At 20.6% G+C, this 17,181-nt stretch overlaps 1 protein-coding gene across 1 annotated transcript; it reads left to right on the forward strand.

The window, feature by feature from the left end:
- Positions 1-15,894: 15,894 nt before the first annotated feature.
- On the forward strand, positions 15,895-17,165 carry BO70DRAFT_342142 (serine hydrolase domain-containing protein; the record flags this gene model as incomplete). Its single annotated transcript, XM_025541363.1, has 1 exon — positions 15,895-17,165. The coding sequence occupies one exon, from the start codon at positions 15,895-15,897 to the stop codon at positions 17,068-17,070; it is 1,176 nt and encodes a 391-aa protein (XP_025396358.1). The 3' UTR covers positions 17,071-17,165.
- Positions 17,166-17,181: the final 16 nt, after the last annotated feature.

Here is a 17,181-nt window from a genome sequence, read left to right on the forward strand (position 1 = left end):
TAATTTTATATAAATATTCTCTCAGCTGCAAAAGCTGACGAAAAGAGGCTATTTCTAAATAGAAAAAATAGATTTCTTGAACAAGCAGATAGAACTCTATTATATTAAATTAAGAAAATCAAAGAAATATATTATATTTAATAGAAATAAAAATCTAGTTCTGCTATAATTATTATTATCAAGACAAGTCAGTTGGCTATCTCAGGCTCGCCAGTTCGCGGTCTTAAGCTAATCAAACTCTCAGAATATTAATATATAATATCTGGAACAGCTAAAGAATAGTATGAAAGATTAGAATACTCTGATAAGAAAGTTCTAAATTATCTAAGTAATTTAGTTCAGGGAATTAATATTACTAATTTGCCAAAACAGACTAGCTTAGATAAGCTAAGCCAAATTAAAAAGTGTTTTATATATGAAATTAGCTAATCAGAAAGATAAATTTTAAGATAAAAATTTAAGAAAGGAAGTCAGGTATTTGAATTAATTTATTGGGACTTGATTTATATAATAAATAGAATTAATAAACAGAGATATATTAGTTATTTTTATTATTTCTATTTAAAATTTTATCTAGGGCAAGCTCTAACTTTTAAATCAGATATTTCAGAATTAATTATTAATATGATTTAATTGATTATTAATCAGTTTGAGATAATATTCAAGAGATTTTATTCTGATCAGAACCGAAATCTCGGTATCTTTCTAATCTGGATTAGTATCAAAGATTTACTGATTAGTTATTTATCAGTTTATTAGTTAGAGCAAAATCTATATATAGAAAGATTCAGAGCTCTAATTATTTTTAAAATAAGAAGTTTGTTGATTGATTCAGGGCTTCCCACATTTTTATAGTCTGAAATAATAGATTCGGCTATTTTTATTCTAAACAGAATATTAAATAAACAACTAAATTAGAAAACACTATATAAAACTGTCTAAAAAAGTCTTTTACAGTTATCTGAGAAATCAGATATTTCCTGTTTGAGAAAGTATAGATCACATACCTATATTCAAATTAGTAACTTACTTAAAGAAGATAAACTAGGGCCCAGAGCTCTAATTAATTATCTAATTAGCTATTAGGCAACTAATATTTGGCGGATCTAGATATCTATTCTTAAAAAAATAATTTCGGCTTGTGATGTTGTTTTTAATAAAAATTTTAATTATAAATAATATACTGAATTAGAAAATCTATCAATAAAGTAAGAAATAACTGAATTAGTTAATTTTATTTAGTTAGAATAATCAGATATCTCTATTTCTAAAGAATCTGAAGAATCTGATATAGATAAGAATCTTTTTAATTTAGAAATATTAAAATAAATATCTGAATCTTTATCAGACAATTAACTAGAACAAGATTAGTTAGTAATCTTAGATTAGTTGGCTGCCGAATCAAGCCAGTTGACAGCCTCAAGCAATTAGTTGAATATCTTATAAAAAGATAATATAATTATAGGGGATTTACTGTCTTTATTATCTGATTTATCTTCTTCACCGCCTTAGGTTTTTATTGATAATTTAAATATTAATAAGCTGATTAATAAAACTAAGTTTTTAGATATTAAATTAATCAGAGATCTGAAACAGACCCGCTCAGAATTATCTGATTCTGATTCTAAAAGAACTAGACTTATTCTCCAAGTTATTTAAATAATAGTTAATTATATTAATAAAAATAAAATTCTTTATATTAATTTCTTATTACTTCTATCTCTGTCTATTAACTGGCAAGAAATAAGAAATTATATATTTTCAAGCTAATTTACTCAGGCTGCCAAAACTAAAATTAATTAATTAGAAGCTCTAAATACTTAGAATATATATTTAATTTATAAAACTAATGGAGCTGAAGTATTATTATTAAAATAGATATTTTTATATAAATTTAATAAAACTGATTATCTAACTGATTTTAAAGCCCGAATTTGTGTTAGAGGTGATTTGCAGATATCTGATTAATTAGAAACACGCGCTAGTATTCTTGCGGCCAGATTTATATAGATTCTTTTGGCTCTAATTACTGTGTTTAATCTGAAAATTAATTAACTGAATACAATCACCGTCTTTCTTAATAATCTTATTAAGAAGAAAATCTATATGGATTTAATTTCTAGATTAGGAAATAAATAAACAGTTTTTCTATTATAGAAAGTCTTATATAAATTAAGATATTTACTATTTCTTTAATAAAATATCCTGAAACAGAGGCTAATAGCTCTAGGGCTTAAGTCTATTCAGAAAGATTAATATATCTTTATTAATAAATTTATGATTTTGATGATTTTTGTGGATAATATAATTTGTGTGTTTTATAAATTAAATTATTAAAAATTTAATGAATTCAAGCAAGAATTAATAATATTATTTAAATTTAAAGATCTTGGAGAGGTTAATTTATTTCTTAATATTTAAATCTTATATGATTGTCTAAATAGAAAGTTATGGATTCAATAATCAAACTATATTGATAAGATTGTCAATAAGTTTAATTTAGGGCAAAGAAAAAGCTCTAAATTCTTATTTTTAAGCAAGAAATTAATAAAGAATTTACTTCATCAGGCTATTGCTAATTAAATTCATAAATTTCAGCAGAAAGTAGGGTCAGTTCTATATTCTGTAGTTTGGACTAGGCCTGATATTGCTAAATTATATCAGTTAATTTCAGAATATCTAACTAATCCAAGCCCTAAATATCTCAGGACTGTGGATTATTTAATCTTCTATTTAGAAGAAACAAAGAACTTAATTATTAAATTTAGTTCTAGCCCTATTTTATTTCACATGGCCAGTGATACTAGTTTTGCTGATAATCAAGATCGCGCTAGCTTAATAGAGTATATTATTTATTTATTCAATAACCCTATTAATTAGCTAAGCAAGAAACAGTGTTATGTGATTTTTTCAACTACTGAAGCTGAATTATTAGTTCTAACTGCTGTAGTCAAGCAACTTCTTTGGTGGAGAAGATTTTTTAAACAAATAGGATTTAATTCTAATCAATATTTCTTTATATTATCTGATAATTATCAAACAGTCAAAATTCTTACTGATAAGAATTTCCTATTTTGGACTAGTCTGAAATATATTGATATTGCTAATTATTGGCTAAGGCAAAAAGCCCTGAATAAAATAATTAATATTTAATAAGTATTTATCAATAAAATGCAAGCAGATAATCTGACTAAGCAGTTTCTTGATCAGAAATATACTCAATTTATCAAATAGTTAAATATGATGATTTATTGAATTCTATTATTATTTTCTATTTTTAGCAATTTGTTTACTCCAGTTTTTTCTGATATTTTATCTTATTAAAACTGCGGGGGTGTGTCAATAATATGGGCAGACTGGCCAGTTCGCTGCCTAAGGCCCGCCAGTTGGCTGCCTAAGGCTCGCCAGTTTGCTGCCTAAGGCCCGCCAGTTGGCTGCCTAAGGCTCGCCAGTTCGCTGCCTAAGGCCCGCCAGTTGGCTGCCTAAGGCTCGCCAGTTTGCTGTCTAAGGCTTATTAGTTTGTGGTCTCAGGCCAGTTGGCTGTCTTAAACTATTAGTTGACAGATTAATAATTTTAAGTTCCGCCTATCCCGCAGCGGAGCAAGAGATCTTATTTTTATTGATTATTCTAGTCTCTATTTAATTACTGATTCTATTGTTCTCGGCCCTGTTCTATTTATATAATTTTTATATAATTTTTATATAATTTTATATATTTTTATATACTTTTGATAGCTAATTGGCTATAAATATAAACAAAAAAGATCTCTTAGTTTTTAATCAGTTTTTTAATAAGTTTTAATTAAGTTGAATCAGTTTTTAGTCTCTTTCTTATTTATTTAATCTTTAATTCTTTTTATTACTTCTTTTATCTTTCTCTTATTTTTTTTTTATCTTTATCTTACTTTCACCTCACTTTTATATCTAATTTATATAAGAAAGTGAGAGTTCAGTGAAGTCTTTCTGAGAGATTAGAGAAAAGTTCTTACTTAATTATCTAATCTTTGATTTTTTCTTATTTTTTACTTCTCTTATCTTTCTCTCACTTTCACCTCACTTTTGCACCTAATTTGTATAAGAAAGTGAAAGTTCAATAAAGTCTTCTTAAGAAAAGTTCTTACTTCTTAAGAAAAGTTCTTACTTTTTAAGTTTATTAATAAATTCTATATTAAATAAGTAAAATCAGCACACTATATTTAATTTAGAAAGATTTTATTAAATTTTATAAGTCTTAAAGAAGAGAATTATCTCTATTAATTAATTTTATATAAGAGAAGTTATTAATAAATATTATAAACTATAATTCTCAGAAATAAAAAGTTCTATTAAAAATTATATAATTTAATAAAAGTTTATTTATTTAGAAGCAGTGAAGCTGAAATTAAGCAAGATTATTAGTTTTATTTAGATAATTTATAATTTTCTTAAATTAGTTCAGAAAATAATAGATAATTTTATAATAATTTAATAATTAAAATTAATTAATAATAAAAATAATCAGAAAGAACTATCTGAGTTTCTTAAGATAATATAAAAAATATATAATTAAATTTATCTAAATTTTTAAATTAGATAATCTATTAAATTAGTTAATAATAATAATTATAAAATTAGTTATATCTTCTTTTAAGATTTTTCAGATAATTTTAAATTAATTATTTTAATAATTATTTTAATAACTAAGTTAAAATAAACTTTCTAAAATAGTAAAATATTAATAAAAAGATAAAGATTTAAGAATTAGCTTTATTTATATAAATCAGACAAGAATAATAAATTTTATAATTTTAATAATTATTTTTATATTAATAAAAAACTAAAAGATCCTGAATAAAAATCTGAAACTAAAATCTTAAATTATTTTAGAAATATTTTTAAAAATAGTTCTAAATTAAGATATTTTTTTAAATAATATTATCAGACTTATTAAATACTATTTTTATTTAATAAGAATAATAAAGTAACTGATAAAGTAGAAAAGATCTTTTTAGTAATAAATTAATAAATTATTTATTTAAAATAATTATTAATATTTTATTTATTTTAATAGACTTTTAATACTACTTTAGATAATTATATCTATAATTCTTTGAATTTCTTTATTAATTATATTTTTATTATAAATAAAAGTAGATTAATAAGAATAGAAAATACTATCTTAGTTATTTAAGACTATAAAATAATTATTTTTTATCTTACTTATCTAAATAAGAAAGATCTATATTTTAAACTTAAAGAAATAATTTATATTTCTTAATTTTATATAAATATTCTCTTAGCTGCAAAAGCTGATAAAAAAAGATTATTTTTAAATAAAAAAGATAGATTTCTTAAACAGACAGATAGAACTTTATTATATTAAATTAAAAGAATTAAAGAAATATATTATATTTAATAAAAATAAAAATCTAGTTTTATTATAATTATCACTGCCAAATTAAATTAGTTAGCTATCTTAGACTTGTCAGTTTATAATCTTAAGCTAATTAAACTCTTAGAACACTAATATATAATATCTAAAATAGTTAAAGAATAATATAAAAAATTAGAATATTCTAATAAAAAAATTCTAAATTATCTAAATAATTTAGTTCAGAAAATTAATATTACTAATTTATTAAAATAAACTAGCTTAAATAAGCTAAGTTAAATTAAAAAATATTTTATATATAAAATTAATTAATCAGAAAAACAAATTTCAAGATAAAAATTTAAAAAAAAAAATTAGATATTTAAATTAATTTATTAGAACTTAATTTATATAATAAATAAAATTAATAAATAAAGATATATCAGTTATCTCTATTATTTCTATTTAAAATTTTATTTAGAATAAGTTCTAACTTCTAAATCAGATATTTTAGAATTAATTATTAATATAATTTAATTAATTATTAATTAATTTAGAATAATATTTAAGAGATTTTATTCTAATTAGAACTAGAATCTTAATATTTTTCTAATTTAGACTAGTATTAAAAATTTATTAATTAATTATTTATTAGTTTATCAGTCAGAGCAAAATTTATATATAGAAAGATCTAAAGTTTTAATTATTTTTAAAATAAAAAGTTTATTAATTAATTCAGGACTTCTTATATTTTTATAGTCTGAAATAATAGATTTAATTATTTTTATTCTAAATAGAATATTAAATAAATAACTAAATTAAAAAATATTATATAAAACTATCTAAAAAAGTCTTTTATAATTATCTAAGAAATCAGATATTTTTTATTTAAAAAAGTATAGATTATATATTTATATTTAAATTAGTAATTTATTTAAAGAAGATAAACTAGAATCCAGAGTTCTAATTAATTATTTAATTAATTATTAAATAACTAATATTTAACAGATCTGAGTATCTATTTTTAAAAAAATAATTTTAACTTATAATATTATTTTTAATAAAAATTTTAATTATAAATAATATACTGAATTAGAAAATCTATTAATAAAGTAAAAAATAATTAAATTAGTTAATTCTATTTAATTAAAATAATCAGATATCTCTATTTCTAAAGAATCTGAAGAATCTGATATAGATAAGAATTTTTTTAATTTAAAAATATTAAAATAAATATCTGAATCTTTATCAGATAATTAATTAGAATAAGACTAGTTAATAATCTTAGATCAGTTAACTGCTGAATCAAGTTAGTTAATAATCTTAAGTAATTAGTTAAATATTTTATAAAATAATAATATAATTATAAAAAATTTATTATTTTTATTATCTGATCTATCTTCTTTACTGTTTTAGATTTTTATTAATAATTTAAATATTAATAAGCTAATTAATAAAACTGAGTTCTTAGATATTAAATTAATCAGAGATCTGAAACAGACCCGCTCAGAATTATCTAATTTTAATTTTAAAAAAACTAGACTTACTCTTCAAGTTATTTAAATAATAATTAATTATATTAATAAAAATAAAATTCTTTATATTAATTTCTTATTACTTCTATCTCTGTTTATTAACTAATAAGAAATAAAAAATTATATATTTTTAAGCTAATTTATTCAGACTATTAAAACTGAAATTAATTAATTAAAAGCTCTAAATATTTAGAATATATATTTAATTTATAAAACTAATAAAGCTGAAGTATTATTATTAAAATAAATATTTTTATATAAATTTAATAAAACTAATTATCTGACTAATTTTAAAATCTAAATTTATATTAGAAGTAATTTACAGATATCTGATTAATTAAAAATATATATTAATATTTTTACAGTCAGATTTATATAAATTTTTTTGATTTTAATTATTATATTTAATCTGGAAATTAATTAACTAAATATAATTATTATCTTTCTTAATAGTTTTATTAAGAAGAAAATCTATATAAGTCTAATTTTTAGATTAAAAAATAAATAAACAGTTTTTTTATTATAGAAAGCTCTATATAAACTAAGATATTTATTATTTTTTTAATAAAATATTCTAAAACAGAGATTAATAATTTTAGGGCTTAAGTCTATTCAGAAAGATTAATATATTTTTATTAATAAATTTATAATTTTAATAATTTTTATAAATAATATAATTTATATATTTTATAAATTAAATTATTAAAAATTTAATAAATTCAAGCAAGAATTAATAATATTATTTAAATTTAAAGATCTTAAAAAGATTAATTTATTTCTTAATATTTAAATCTTATATAATTACTTAAATAGAAAGTTATAGATTCAATAATTAAACTATATTAATAAGATTATTAATAAGTTTAATTTAGAATAAAGAAAAAACTCTAAATTTCTATTTTTAAATAAGAAATTAGTAAAGAATCTACTTTATTAGATTACTGCTAATTAAATTTATAAATTTTAGCAGAAAATAGAATTAGTTTTATATTCTATAGTTTAAACTAGATCTGATATTATTAAATTATATTAATTAATTTTAGAATATTTAATTAATTTAAATTTTAAATATCTCAGGACTGTGGATTATTTAATCTTCTATTTAAAAAAAATAAAAAACTTAGCTATTAAATTTAGCTCTAGTTCTATTTTATTTTATATAGTCAGTAATACTAGTTTTGCTGATAATTAAAATCGCGCTAGCTTAATAAAATATATTATTTATTTATTTAATAATTCTATTAATTAGCTAAGTAAGAAATAGTATTATATAATTTTTTTAATTTTTAAAGCTAAATTATTAGCTCTAACTGCTGCAGTCAAGCAATTTTTTTAATAAAAAAGATTTTTTAAATAAATAGGGTTTAATCTTAATTAATATTTCTTTATATTATATAATAACTATTAAACAGTTAAAATTCTTACTAATAAAAATTTCTTATTTTAAACTAGTCTAAAATATATTAATATTATTAATTATTAGCTAAGACAAGAAGCCCTGAATAAAATAATTAATATTTAATAAATATTTATTAATAAAATATAAATAAATGGCCTGACTAAGCAGTTTCTTAATCAGAAATATATTTAATTTATTAAATAATTAAATATAGTAATTTATTAAATTCTATTATTATTATTTTCTATTTTTAGCAATTTGTTTACTCTAGTTTTTCTGATATTTTATCTTATCAAAACTGCGGGGATATATTAATAATATAAATAAATTTATTAGTTTATTATTTAAGACTTATTAGTTTGCGGTCTCAGACTAGTTAACTGTCTTAGATTATTAATTAATAGATTAATAATTCTAAATTCTGTCTATTCTGCAGCGGAGTAAGAGATCTTATTTTTATTAATTATTCTAATCTTTATTTAACTACTGATTTTATTATTCTCGACTTTATTTTATTTATATAATTTTTATATAATTTTTATATAATTTTATATATTTTTATATACTTTTAATAGTTAATTGGCTATAAATATAAATAAAAAGATCTTTTAGTTTTTAATTAATTTTTTAATAAGTTTTAATTAAGTTAAATCAGCTTTTAGTCTTTTTTTTATTTATCTAATCTTTAATTCTTTTTATTATTTTTTTTATTTTTCTTTTATCTTTTTTTTATTTTTATCTTACTTTTATCTTACTTTTATATCTAATTTATATAAAAAAATAAGAGTTCAGTAAAGTCTTTCTAAAAGATTAAAAAAAAATTCTTACTTAATTATCTAATCTTTAATTTTTCTTATTTTTTACTTTTTTTATCTTTCTCTTACTTTCACCTCACTTTTGCACCCAATTTATATAAGAAAGTGAAAGTTTAATAAAGTCTTCTTAAGAAAAGTTCTTACTTCTTAAGAAAAGTTCTTAATTTTATTACTTAGTATATTCTTAAATATTATACTATATATATATTTTAGTTCCGGACTGATTATTTTTTTTTTTTATTTTATAATTATTTTATAACTTTAATTTAGTAATTATTATCTTTATTCTTTCTGTTCTATATATATAAAATATTATAATTCTTATTCTTATATCTATTCTTATTCTTATTCTTATATCTATTCTTATTTATATTCTTACTCTTATTATTATTATTATCTATATTCTTTTTTTAATACTGCTGTCTCTGACTATTAATAATAAATAATATTATAATTATCTTATTCAGATTCTGATTTATTCAGTATTATTCTGATAAATAAGATATAGTAATATATATTTTATTATTACTTAAATCTAATATATTAGAATTATTTAAAAGAGAATATTTCTTCTAATATACTGCAGTAGAATTATCTTCTGAAAGCTTATTAATATTAATTTTTTATTAATAATAATATATTCTAAACACAGACTTTGATTACTAAGAAAAGTTTTTAATATTAAGCTTATCTTAAAATTACTTATATATATATAAGTTATTAAATATATATAATATAATATAATAATTCTATTTATTATATATTCTAAGCTTTAAGCAATATATAAAGTCCTGCTTAGTAAAACTAATAAAATAAATTATAATTATTAATTAAATTATAATATCTAATCTTAATTAATATTATTATTTATTTATAAAAATCTTTTATTAACTTTTTTACTTATATTTGAATCAGTTCTAATCTATAATAAAATAATTATTAATAAATATTATCTACTAAGTTTAAAAAAAATATTAAATATTTAGCTAAGTTTAAACTAACTAGCTATAATCTAATTTATAAAAATAAAATTTATTAAAATATAAATCTTATATATCTATTAAAATATAAATATTAGAATCTAATTATTAAATTTTCTCAGTACTAGATTTAGAGACTTATGTTTTTAGATTTTATATAAGTTCTAAATATAGATTACTATATTTTTATATATATTCTAAATAATAAAAAGATCTGAAAATATCTGCTTAACTAATCAAGTTATTTTTTTATTATTTAATATAATAATAAACTATTACTGTGTATAAAGAATTAACTACTTAAATATTTTATTATTTAACTGCGAGATTTTAATTTAATTAGATAAAAGAATAAAAATAACTAATATTAATTAATTAGACAGTATATTTTTATTAATCTTATTATTATTAATATATATTAACTTTTATAAAGACTGCTGATATAAATAAGAATTCTTATTTTTATTATTAATAATATTTTAATTAGTAGAATTAAACTCCCGCCTGCTAAAAAAAAAATTAATATAAAAATCTCTTATAATCTTACTAATAATTATAATATATTATTTAATATAACTACTAAAGTAACAGAATCTCTAGACTAGAATAAATTATTTAAATTCTGATTCTAGAAAAATAAAGAATTTTATATATTTATATTCTAATTTAATATTTACTGTAGAAAAGACTAGTTCTAAAATAATAAATTTATTATAATCTTTATTCTAATAATTTTTACTATCTACTTAAAACTAATCTCTAAGAATAATATTCTTTTTAAAAACTATAATAATTAATAATATAATTCAGAGATATTCTAGAGATATTACTTATCTTAAAATAATAAATATTTTTAATATTTTTTATATAATCTCCAGTGCGGGAGAGATTCAAGTAAACTAAAGATAAAATAAATATTAAATAAGTATTAGCTAATATAATATATCTAAAATAATTATATATTTATTAGTCTCTATTATTAAGAATTTATAATACTATATATTTAATATAATTATAATAATAATATTATAAAAATAAAACTGTCTAGCAGATATTTTTATATAATAAAAATAAAAAAAAAATAAGAAATATATTAAAATATTTTATATTATAAATAAACAGCTATTATTAAAATCTATAGTTTTATATTATAATATATCTATTTATATAGATATATATCTGTATTATTTTTTATTATATTATATATTTTTTTAATAAGTCTTTATATTATTACTAATCTTTTTTTTATTAATTATATTTTTTTTAATATCTGTCAGTCTCTTATATCTCTTATTTAGTTTATTTTATAACTATTAATTAATTATCTGTAAAAGTCTTTTATAATAATAATAATAATCTTATTTCTTATAAAAAAAATAATTATTATAAAAACTATATCTAGCTTCTTTAAAAAAATAAGCTTAAACAGAATAGTATTATAATATATATTCTATATAATTTATTCTTTTATTAAAAATCTAGTTTTAGAATTATCAAGCGCAGAGATCAGTTTAATATATATTATTATAATAAAATCTAATAATACTTTCTGTATACTTCTTTTTATTAGATAGATATTAAATATTTTAAATATATAATATTTATATATAAAAACTATATAAATTTAATCTATATATAATATCTGTCTTATAGACTAATTCTTTATAATTTTTAAAATAATTAAAAAGAATAAATAGAGATTACAGCAGAAATTCTATAAGTTTAGATTAATTAAACTAATTAAATAATTTATTATTAATATTATATACTTATCAGAATCTTAAATAAATAACTTTATAATAATTAATCTTTTTTTAATAATTAATCTAGTATAAATAATAGTATAATTAATATTAATTTCTATCAGAATAATAAAAATATATATCTTTTTATTAAAAAAATAGATTTAGATAAAAGATTTCTTCTATTTTAAAAATATCTAATCTTAAATAATTAATAATATAATTTATATCTTAGAAATATCTTACAGCAGCTATTCAAGATCTTTAATATTAAATTATATTATATTCTTATTATTATTATTAAGTAAGATCTTAATATAATAATATTTTCTGATTTATATATAAAAATCTTTTATAATATTTTTTTTTATTAAAATCTTTATTTTCAGACTCAAGTATACACAGACTATTTACTTATATTATTTAATTATATTAAAAAACTTTATAACAGCAGAAATAGACAGACTGCTTTCTATATTAATAAAACTTAATTATAATAATTTTATAATTAACTTATAAAGCTAATTTATATATTAATATATATAATTTAATTTCTTTTTATTTATAATAAAAATATTTTACTAATTTATAGCTTTATAAATCTGATATATTATAAATTTTTTTAATTTAAAACTTAAAATTAATATTTTTTTAAAAACAGAAAGAATATCAGCTCTAATTTTATTAATAAATCTAATTAATAAAATAAAGCTCTGTATTTCGCAGATTATAAGTTATTATAATATTTTTTTTAAATAATAAAAAATAATATTTATATTCTATATCTTCTTACTAAAAATATATTTAATAATAAACTTCTAACTATAGAGTAATTACTTATTCTCTATCTTAAAAAAGATCTTAATAATCTAATATATATAATTACTAATAAATATTATCTTTATAATAGAATTTAAATATAAAAAAAGTCTGATATATTTCAGAAAATTATATATATTATTATAAAAAAATATAATAATTAATAAAATATAGAATCTAATATATAGCTATATATAAGTAAATAAAATATCTAATTCTCTATTTTAAAATATATATACTTTATTAAATATAGTAACTCTAAAATATTTATTTAAATTATTAAAAAATCTAAGAATATATATAAATTAATAAAATTATATAGTTTTTTCTTATTATTATATTAAGCTTTTATTATTTAAAAATTATAGTATATCTTCTATATCTAATATAAAATTATTATAATAATATATATATTCTTAAGCCTGTTTTTAAAGATCTTATATTTTTTTATTAACTTATTTTTAATATAGCTTTCTATCTAACAGCAGATATTATTATAATAGAGTAATATCTAAAATTTCTTAATTATTAATATTATTTTATCTATTTACTAATTAATAAAATAAAATAGAATAATAATAATTATAAAATAATTTTTTAAAGATTTTATTTTATCTTATTTAGCTATAATATATTTATATTTAAATTTATTTAATTATTATATTATATTAGCTGTAAAAGTCTTTTGCTGATCTCTAAAAAAATATTTATATATAAAAAAAATATAATAATCTTCTAAATTTTATTAATATTAATAATATTAGTAATAATAGTATTATATAATAAATTAAGTTTTATAATTTTAATTATATAATTAATATAAATCAGCTACTAAAATTTCAGCTCTTATTTATATTATATATTTTTTATTTAAAAATTTATTTTATTAATAATATTCAGATTTCTGTAGATTTTTTTATAATTATTAAATTAATATTTCTAAATATCTAGCTATTTTTTATATATTAAGATTTTTTTATAATTCTCTAATATTAATTAAATAAGTAGATTATTTATATCTATATTAATATTAAATAATTACTAAAGATTCTCTGTAATCTGATATATATTTAATTTAAAAATATAATTATTTAATATTTTTCTTATATTTACTACTTTCTTAACATACTTGGGTTTTTTTAATATAATATTATTAATATTATTAATTTTTATACTTTTAGTATTCTTAATAGTTATAATTATTTTCTCTGTTTATATTATAATTTAAGAGTTTAATAATTATAGAATAATTTCTATATAAATATAAACTTAAAATAAATTTTTAAGATTAAAGATCTTTAACTATTATTTAAGAATTAGTTTTTATTAATTATTTAATAGCTTATACTTTCAGACTTAGATCTATAATTATTATATTTTTAATAAATTTAAAAATTTATTTTTAATTATATTTATAAATAATAATAATAATAATTTTTTATTTAACTCTAATTTTTATATTTTTTTTTAAATCTATTTTATTCTTAGCTGCAGAATCAGTTTCTGTCTTAACTACTTATTATATTTTAATATTATATACTTTAATAAATTTATATTTTATTATTTTTTTAATTACTGAAGTTAGCTATAAAAATTTTTTTTAAAATATTCTTAAATTTTTATCTAATAAAATCTTTCTAAAAATTATTCTTTTATTATTTAACTTATTTATTTATAATAAATTATATATTTATATAAGAATATTCTTTAAAATTTATATTATTATATCTATAATATTTTTAAAAAGATTTTTTTAAAAAAATACTCTTTTCTATCTGTATATATTTTTTAATTTTATATTATAAATAAAATATATAAGATATTTATTAAGATCTTATTTAATTTTCTTAATATAATAATAACTATATTTTATAATATTTTATACTTTTTTTTAATTATTAATTTTTAAATTTAAGCCAGTCCGGCTTTATATTTCTGCTTAATAATTAGATTTTTTATTAAATAATCTTAAAGTTCTAGCTAGTATAGTTTAATTAAGTTTAATATTAATTACTCTCTTTAGTTATTTTTAGAATTAAGTTTTAGTAATTTTAATAGTTCTTTTTATTTTTTTTAATTAATTTTTATATTACTATTATCTCTGCTATATTATTATTTATAAAAAAAAATTTTAAATTATATTTATTATCTATTTTTTTTATATTAATATTATTTTTTTATATTATTTATAAAAATATTTCAGCTTATTTTTTAATTAATAAATAACTATTTTTTTAAATATTTTAAATATTTTTATTATTTTAATACTAATAGCCTTCTTTATAACAGTCTAATTATAAAAAAAAAGTATAAAAAAAAAAATAAAAAATTAAAAAAAAAAAAAGAAAATAATAAAAATAACTTAAAAGAGTAATATAAAAAAAAAAAAATAAAAGAATAAAAAAAAAGAAAAATATAATATATATAAAAAAAAATAAAATAATAATAAATTAATAATAAATTAATAATAAATTAATAATAAATTAATAATAAATTAATAATAAGATAACAGTAATTTAGTAAATAATTTATAAAGAATTTATTTATTATAAAAAAAAATAATAATATAATTCTTTATAAATAGATTAAAAATAAAAAAATAATAAACTTTTAATAATAATAAATAATTATAAAATAAGCTTTAAATAGTTATTTTCTTATTATTTTCTTAAATATAATTTTAAAATAATATAATAATTATTATATATAATATAATAAAGATACTTATTATTTATTTTAATCAGCAATTATTAGAAACTGTTATATAACTGATTATAACTAGTCATAACTGGCCACAACTGGCCACAACCTCGTGGTAACTTGCGCCAGCGGCCTACTATGTATAATCCTGGACTCTTGATTTATAATATAGAAGCCATGTAGCCTAAGCAGTATATTTTCAAAACATTACAACCATACAACGTCGATAAACACCGCAAAAAGCTGCGATAGACTGAGGGAGGAGTTGAATGTGACATAAGTCAGTTTTCAAGTGATTAAATACCGCGATCGGGGTGCTTATGGTGAATATTGAGATCCTTTAGTAAGCGAAGGACTGTGTGTCGCTGGTCTGATACTCGGCGGGTTGTTGATTTCCTTATAAGATCGCTTGCCCGCTTTTTATTCACCGTTCTACAGCATCTTCGAGCTCTTCTGTATCTTCCCTCTGTCTCAACCTTCAGGGGTATTGCCGAGTAAGACCACCCACAGGCCCCGTTCACACGCATCGCTTCTTCCCATCACAAACATCTCCCATGGCGGCGATCCACGGCCATTGTGACCCGGCCTTCAGTCGCGTCCGCGAGTTGCTGCAGGACCGGGTGCGCGACGGCGACGAGCTGGGGGCTTCACTCTGCGTCACCCTCGGCGGGCGGACAGTCATCGATCTCTGGGGCGGCCACGCCGATGTGGCCCGCACCCGACCCTGGGAGGAGGACACAATAACCGCCATCTGGTCGAGTTCCAAGGTAGTCACCAACCTGGCAGCTCTCCTCCTCGTCAGCCGCGGTCTGCTCGACCCCGACGCGCCCGTCTCCACCTACTGGCCCGAGTTCGCAGCCAACGGCAAGGAACAAGTCTTGGTCTCGCACATCCTCAGCCACAGTTCCGGCGTCTCAGCCTGGGAGGCCCCGATAACGCTCGAAGAGATCTACGATATACCCACATCCACCGCGAAACTTGCGCAACAGCCCTCTTGGTGGACGCCTGGCGAACACTCCGGATACCACCTGGCCAACCAAGCTCACCTGGTCGGGGAGCTGGTGCGCCGCGTCACAGGGCAGCCGCTGCACCAGTTCATTGCCGACGAGCTGGCGGGGCCGCTGGGCGCGGACGTCCAGCTGGGGGTGCCCGAGCGGGACTGGCCCCGGACGGCGGAGATGATCCCCCCGCCGCCGCTGGCCCTTCCCGACCTCGGCCCCGCCAGCGTGGCCGCCAGGTCCTTCGCGGGGACCCCCTTCCCGCCCGAGGCCCCCATGACCCCGGCTTTCCGCCACTCCCGCATCGGCCACGCCGGTTTCGCCAACGCCCGTGCCCTGGCCCGGATCGGCTCCATCGTGGCTCTCGGGGGCACCGTCGACGGTCGCCAGTATCTTACCCCGGCCACGGTGGCCCGCATGCTCCAGGAGCACGTGAGCGGCCCGGACCTAGTGCTCTTCGCCCGCCTGCGCTTCGGGCTTGGAGTCGGGCTGCCGGTCCCGCAGACTCTGCCGTGGCTTCCGGAGGGCCGTATCGGGTTCTGGTGTGGCTGGGGGGGATCATCGGTGGTGATGGACACGGGTCGGCGCATGTCGATTGGCTACGTGATGAACCGCATGGGAGAGGGGACCCTGGGCAATGACCGGATCGCGAGCTACGTCCAGGCGATCTATGAGGCTGTAAATGCGTTGCCGTCGGGGTCTGTTCCGGCGGTGGAAAGGGGGGAGGAATGAGATCGCAGTCGCTGGTTTTTACGTGGAGACGGTGCAGCTAGTAATGGTGCACAGCTAGGGCAAAAGCTATTCCGCAAACGCTCGATTGAAGCCGTGATCTACACTTAGCGA

Source organism: Aspergillus heteromorphus (genome assembly GCF_003184545.1).
Source record: "Aspergillus heteromorphus CBS 117.55 chromosome Unknown BO70scaffold_26, whole genome shotgun sequence".
Classification (NCBI taxonomy): domain Eukaryota; kingdom Fungi; phylum Ascomycota; class Eurotiomycetes; order Eurotiales; family Aspergillaceae; genus Aspergillus; species Aspergillus heteromorphus.